Genomic DNA, 7,601 nt, shown 5'->3' with positions numbered 1-7,601 from the left:
GTTACTGGAACGCCTGTCTCTTAGTCAGAAATGTAAGCCTGGCTCCTCTCCAGCAGGTAAGAAGTCGCCTCCCTCTGACTGTCACTACGTCTCCTCCCATTTCAGTGGTCGGATTCTTTTTTGTTTCGGACGGAAAGTGCTGAGGCCTGTAGGAACATCCGTACAGCTAAACGCGAGTTGGAAATGTTTCCACCAATACTCCTGTGCTGCAGATCTGAAAGAAAATCTGCAAGATTGCAGGAAAGTTCGTTCCTGATGTCAAGCCGGTTCTCCACCTCCGTGGAACTCTTCTGGCGGATCCAGTGAAGTTCGCGACCGAACTGGGTTCCCACTTTTCTTCTGTTGGCTCTGGTTCTCATCTTCCTCGATGCTTCCTTCTTCGCATGCCTGTTCTTGAATCTTATCTTTTAGATTTCCACACTCGTCTCCACCTTTCCTATAACGATCCTTTCTTTTCTGAACTTCAGTCTGCCCAGGCCTTCTGTGAATTTACAGCAGCGGGCTCGGATGACGTTCATAGATGCTTCGCCATCTCCCTCCATGCATGTCTAGGTATTTAGTCTGTATAACCAGGTCTCAAGAGTCATCGTCCGTCCCTGAGGACTGGCTCGATGCCGTTGTACTCCCTATTCGGAAACCAGGGTCTCTCGGTACGATCCTTAAGGACTTCCGCTCTACTGCTCTCAAGAGTTATTTGAAAGCTCTTTGAGCGTATGGTAAATGTCCGTCTGATGTTATTCCTAGAACATCACCAACTCTCTCCTACTCAATTTGGTTTTCGCAAGTACCGCAGTACGACTAATGTCCTGGTAAACTTGGTCAATTTTCGTACTGCTTTTGCTGCGAAGAGCTCCGTTGTTGCTGTCCTTTTTGACCTGGAAAAAGCTTATGAAAAGAATTGGAGATACCATATTCAGTCCCAACTTCGTTCTTTTGGTCTTTGCCATGGTAATATTCCCCCTCTTCCTTCAAAGCTTTCTCTTGTATCTTTAGTCAGGCTTGGTACCACTCTATCTGCATCTTTTCGGCAGTATGAAGGTGTGCCCCAACGTAGTATTATGAGTACTACACTTTTTCTGGTTGCCCTAAATGGTCTTCTTTCCTCCCTTCCTTCTGGCGCCTTCTTCACCCTTTGTTGCCGATCTTACTCTTTGCTGTCGGGGTGGTGTTTCACCTCTTTCAACAGCGGCTTCAACTTGCGATTGATGCCGTGTCATCTTGGGCCACCAATCATGGCTTAAAGTTTTCTACTACTAAAACTTGTGCCATAACTTTTACTCGGAAGTGGGGTCGTTCTTCGTCCCTCTGTCACTTAATGTCATCTCCTAGAGTACAAAAATTCCACGAAGCTTTTGGGGTTATTCTTTGTTTGTCTTGGTCGCCCCATGTCTCTTACCTCTGTGTTGAATGCTCTAAGGCCTTTAACCTACTTGGTTTTGTCCCATACTTCTTGGGAAGCGAATAGGCGCACTCTTCTATTTGCATTCCTCTCTCGGCCTATCTATACCCAATTGTGGTTGCCCTGCATACTCTTCTGCTTCTACTTTTCGCCATCTTGATCCTTTGCACTATACTGGGTTGCGCCTCAGCTCTGGTGCTTTTCGTTAAATGCCTACCCTCGGCTTGTACGCTGACACTGGCTTTCTCTCCAGGACCACCGTGTTCATTAAAGCCTTCGCTATCTTGCACGATCCTTACAGCATCTTCACTCTCGCCTCTCTTGCTTTGACCTTTACCCCCACCTGTAGTTCCTCTTTACCACCTTCCTCTTTCTGTTCATTTGTCTCGCATAAAAGATACTCTTTCGGTTCGTATTACCAATGTTTCTCCTCGTATTGTTCCATCCCTGCCCCCATGGAGGGTCCCCCTTCGCAAATTTTGTACTTCTGACCAACATCACTAAAGCTTTTACCCCTCCTACAGTTCTGAAATGCCTCTTCCTTGGGCACTTTTCTTATTCCCACTCCGTTCCCATCTTCACCGGTGGGTCTAAGTCTGCTGACGGTGTGGGATACTGTTGTTTTTCCTGACCACACTTTGTATGTGTCGCCTTCCTCTGGAGGCTAGCATCTTCACAGCAGAACTTTATGCTCTGCGTCTCCTGCTTTCCCGGTCTCAATCCTCCTTTGTAGTGGTAGTCGACTCTCATAGTGCACTAATGTCTTTAGGGTTCTTTAACCCGGTCCACCCGGTGGTCAGATTTTCAACATTGGCTGTTTCTTATCTCCAGTAAATTTAAGTCGGTTGTGTTTTGCTGAGTTCCCAGCCATATTGGTGTCTTTAAATGAGCGTGCAGATGCTGCAGTTAAGGAAGCTATCCACATTTGTCCCATCTCCCGTTAAGGTATTCCTGATTCAGACTTTTACCCAGTTATTCATGCCTCCATCCTTGCCCACTGGCAGAGTTGTTGGTTTTCAGTTATTGATAACAAACTGCGTACTCTGAAGTCGTGTCCCAGTGGCCTTCCGCCTACCACTGTAACTGGCGATGGGAAACGGCTCTGGCAAGGTTACCCATTTAACTTTCGCTCACTTAAGAGCGCTGCCTGCCTCCCTAGTGTCCAAATTGCATTGTCCCTCTTTCGGTCGTGCATATCCTTGTTGAATGTCCTGACTTCCAGGACAACCATGTCTTGTATTCCTACCTTCCCCCATGGTTGCTTGTCCCTTGATAGAAATCTTGGTGACTCGGTTACTTTTAATTTCGTTCGCCTGATGCGTTTGTTCTCGTATTGCATCTTTGGTGATATTTAGTGCCCTCTGATTATCCTGCACATATGATGGTGCTACATGGCCTTCCTAGTTTGGTGCCTTCTATTGATAATTAATTGATTTTTAATTTTCCGCTGACTATCGGATAATTTTATATTTTGAACTAGTAGCACTTGGAAAAATTTGTGGGATTTAGTTTACCCCAAAATACAAATTATGCACTAGTATACATTAAATACTTGAATCCCTCCCTCCGAGCCTGGTATCAGTAACTTGCTGAAGACGAAACGGTAGCCAAAAGCCATTATAGTTGGTGTTGGGGGGGGGGGGGTTAAAGTTAGGTACTACATCTTCTTGCTACCCATCCAGTCAGTACTAGAGTACTTTTCCGTGCACCACTACTAACGGTCGCCCCCGCCTCATAACCCCCCCCCCCCCAGCCATGTTACCTACCAAATGTGTCGGGTTCCTCCTCCACCCCACAAACACCGACTAGAGACCACCCTGAGTGTAACCACCCATTGCATTGTTTGAGGGATAGTGCTTTCAGGCATTAAGATGGATCACGAAGGGGAGGAAGGGTCGCGGTGAGGTGTTATATTGATACTTGTCGTGGCTGGAGGTATTAGTAGACTGGAGGGAGAAGGGGAGGTAAATCTTGGTGGAAGCTGTTAAGTCACTGTTTAAGATTGTGTGAACCTCGCAGACATCTTAAAGTGTCATGGTATACTTCGCCCATGTGTTTTACCCATCTATACCTTTAAAAACGCTCTAATTTGAACCATCCACACTCCCTCTGGCTGTTGAAGGTGACGATATTAATCATACCAAAGACTTTATAAAATTAGAGGTATTCAGGGCCTTGCCTCGGTGCCGAGGTAACTGAGGAAAGGAGGATAGTCGCAAATCGGTGACAGTACGCTGGTACAACATGATTGCAGCTGGCATTGCCAGTCATTATGAACGAAGAGTTGTGGCCGCGGGAGAAAATCCGTAATAGCGAGAATCGGTCTAGGATTGAAATACCAAGAGATTCGGAATGAAAACAGTTGAGCAGTTTAGTTGCAGCATCTGGAGTAACGGACACCGCCTTGACCACCATCTACGAGACTGTGGATATTTTATATATTAAAAATTTGGAGAATAATAAACCCTACATTGTTGAGTTGTTAGAACATTATTTGACAAATATAGATGCGGTTCTAAACTCCCCATTTAGCACTTGCAAGAGTGCAAGGGGGGGGGGAATTAAAAGGTTGACAAATGTTAATTTTTCGTCGTCGTCTCCACCACCACTTGACCATAAAGAAAGTCTCGGCTGAATCTGGGTAAGTGTTAAGATGAACAACCCAGCGGGTGCTTTTTCCTTAAGGCAGAAGGGTGGGGGGGGGGGCTTCTAAATGCTACTACGGTGGTATATTCACTCGCAGGACGAGTGGTGCTGCCTAATAAACTCCCTCGTGGCAAAATTAGTCTGAGTGGACAGTTCTCACAACAGCATTATTTTCGGAGGAACTGGAACAATCACTTTTGTCTATTGCTCGCTCCTGGATCTTTTCTCCAAAGACTTCTTGGTGGCACGTTAATAGTACGTATTTGAGTGGGTTTAAGCTTGTTAATCCCTGCCGCTCCCCCTTTCTGGCCCTGGAAGGATGAACCCCTCTAAGTATTCTGAAGGCCGTAAACGGTGTTAAACTTCTAAAACACCGTACGTCCACAAAAGTGAAATACGTTGAAGTATATTTGTCACTTGTGTTTTTGAGTTTGGCTCTTGGGGGCAAGGGCTCCAGATGGCAAAGAAAATGCATTAAATGAATACTAGTTAGATTTCAAACTTCTGACTCGTTGTATATGAAAAGGGTTTCATCTGGCCAGTCTCGGCATCATAGCATAAATAAGGAGAAAACAAATGGTGAAGGTGTCAAAATTATTCCAAAATGGTAAAATGATTATCAAAAAAGTGAAAACTGAAATCAAATTTGACTCTGCTATCACAATAGCATACATTAAAAATTGTTCTATTCAAAAAAGTTAAAAAAAAATTTAGTTTTCAATATTTTTTGATCAGACAATTTGCATGAAACTTACTTTACATAGTTTCTCTACAATCCCATGTAAGCGTTTTTCCTTAGTTCATTTATTGATTTTATAATGGCAATAAACGTGACATATTTGATTTTTTTTAGGGGAACTTTGAATATATATATTTGGGAAAACTAAAGAATTTCTGGAAACTCCTTAACTCCGGATCCTTTATATGCTAAGGTGTCGGGAAAAGTGTTATAGAATGATTATATCTGAGAGGTGTTTGTTTATTGACACTTGAAAATGTGTAAAATTCGTTGAAAAAAATACAATTACGCTGCAGTACTTAAACTTGGAACAATTGCAGCCCTTTTCATATACTAGTCAAAAAAATATTGGTTGACATTGAACAACTTTTAAGAAACCATGCCCATGCCCCTTAACAACCGCCAGAGGGATATTATAGCCACTGTAGCACCTTGTTTTAATAATAAATTTAGGTGGGACTAAATGGCAGATGCTGCCAACTATAATAATTGATGGTAGGTGGATCTTTACTCTTAACCTTGGATTCAATAAATTGTCTAGTGTAAACAGGGCTTCTGTAACTATTTATACACTGCAAATGAGAGGCAGTAACAGAATAAAAGCTCGACCCTCTGCAAGCACAAATAGGAGAGTACTATGGTGTTACACCAACTTGGCAAACCTTGCTAGATTATCTGATGCGGTTGCAGCACAATTCTTAATGCACTAGTGTGCAAACTGAATGTGTTAGCAGGGAGTGTGAAATATACTTAATGTTTTAGCAATAAAGGTGACTCCCCATCATGGTTCATTGTCAATGAAGTAAAGACTTGAATGGTTATCTTGAGAGGTTATCTTGAGATGATTTCGGGGCTTTAGTGTCCCCGCGGCCCGGTCCTCGACCAGGCCTCCACCCCCAGGAAGCAGCCTGTGACAGCTGACTAACTCCCAGGAACCTATTTACTGCTAGGTAACAGGGGCATTCAGGGTGAAAGAAACTTTGCCCATTTGTTTCTGCCTCGTGCGGGAATCGAACCCGCGCCACAGAATTAAGTCCTGCGCGCTATCCACCAGGCTACGAGGCCCCTTGGTGAATAATTTGTGAGCAAATAATTGAAAATTCTTGTATGAATAAAGGCAGAGTAGACCGAAAGTGGTAATAAAAGATGGCAGTTTTCTAGTAAAAAACCTAAATAATAATAACAAATATTGAAGTGTTGACTTAAAGTTGGTCTTGACTGCCTGGGAAATGCTATTTTTAGTTCGGCGTTTCTAATTATTAACTCATGGTTTCTTGCATTGTTTTAATGATACAGCACCTTAATAGGTGCTAGGACAGAGAACCACATCATAAAGTGGTTGTAACAAAGCTGTGCATTAGTCATTAACGTTAGCTTCTCCACAGATTACGAAGTCAGCAGTAGTGCTGCAGGATTAAATGCCAGCCCTACTGCCCTGCCTGGAGGTGGGTCTGCTAGAAGAGCACGCACGGTCTACACTTCAGCTCAGCTTGTCGAACTGGAGAAGGAGTTCCACTTCAAAAGTTACCCGTCTCGGGTAAGGCGGATAAAAATTGCGGCGTCGCTCAGCCTGTCTGAACGGCAGATCACGGTATGGTTTCAGAACCGTCGGATGAAGTATAAGAAGCAGAAATCCGAGGGAATATTCGACAAGAGCCCCAGTTCACCGTGTGCATCACCTGCTGTGTCTATGCCAACAGCATCCCCTTCAAGCGAAGTAAACGCCTTCTCTCCAGCCAGCCAGTTTCACTGCGGGGGTCATCAGCAGTCGTCACACGGGTCGGGAGTGTCCAGTCCTCAGCACCTACAAGAAGCTCTTCACTACTTCCCTAGCAATTACAGTGGGCCCAATCAGTACAACAGATCCGGTATGGTCGCCTCCATGACAGGACACCATGGACCCACGCCCCACTACATGGCGCCCACTAACTTCTCTCCTGCCGTCAGCATGCACGACATGCAATTGATGGGACAAGGTCATTATGGGTATCAATACAACCTGCACATGCCATGCCCACCGCCCCTACAAGAGTCCCCACCCTACCCTCTGTTGCATATACCCTCAGTCGCAACAGATTGGACAAATGAGTTACGACAAGAGGAAAGAGACACTAACCAGCCTGTAGACTATCTCTAGTTCATCTATGGGTAGTTTGGCTGTCTTTCCCTCTTCCCCTCCCCCCTCACGCCAAAGGACAATTATTTATCACTGACGCGGCATGGGCAGAAAAGATAGCTAGTGGCGTGTATCTTTAGAGATTAATAAAGACGTCGAAGATGCTAGAATGTTTACATAGTGCTGAAGGCTGAAATTCCACACAACTGTTGTTAGCAGTGAGCGTGGAACGTCAGTGGCCACCCACCACAATATATCTGGTAACATTCTCTCCACGCTCTCCAACCCCCATCCCCCAGGATGGGGCAAGTGTAGGTTTGGTTATCCTTTAGGGGAGTGATGGGGGGGGGGGGTGGAACTAAAGAATAAATTTAGACCTTTGTAAAGATGGTATAAAGTCGACTCTATCCTAATTAAACTTAAGAGTAATCATGGTTACCTAGCATGTAAGAAAATGTATTTGGTTAGTAGTATTAAATATGAAACCTTAGCAATGGCTTAACTAAGTGTGTGACTATCCACAATAATTTTATTTGGTGTCATTTTTCAGTAACATTTTAGAGAGATTTCATTGAGGTTTATTGAGGTAAATGCCCTAAATGGGATGTGGCAGCTCAAGCTAGTCTCGCCCAGTTCTTTAATTTTGTTTATCGTGGGTTTATTTACGGAACCCCCTTCCCAATCCGGCCCGTTGGCGCTGT

General features: G+C 44.3%; 1 protein-coding gene across 1 annotated transcript in view; it reads left to right on the top strand.

Annotated features, from left to right (window-relative positions):
- Positions 1 to 7,396, top strand: part of LOC138370853 (homeobox protein Hox-A3-like) — a 19,383-nt gene extending 11,987 nt beyond the window's left edge. Inside the window, exon 2 of the mRNA XM_069335463.1 lies at positions 6,170 to 7,396. Within this exon, the coding sequence (XP_069191564.1) occupies positions 6,170 to 6,921 (752 nt within the window). The 3' untranslated portion in view covers positions 6,922 to 7,396. The remainder of the gene's footprint in view (positions 1 to 6,169) is intronic.
- Positions 7,397 to 7,601: the final 205 nt, after the last annotated feature.

The sequence above is a fragment of the Procambarus clarkii genome, chromosome 33 (assembly GCF_040958095.1).
Source record: "Procambarus clarkii isolate CNS0578487 chromosome 33, FALCON_Pclarkii_2.0, whole genome shotgun sequence".
Classification (NCBI taxonomy): Eukaryota; Metazoa; Arthropoda; class Malacostraca; order Decapoda; family Cambaridae; genus Procambarus; species Procambarus clarkii.
This window is presented reverse-complemented; position numbering and strand designations above follow the sequence as displayed.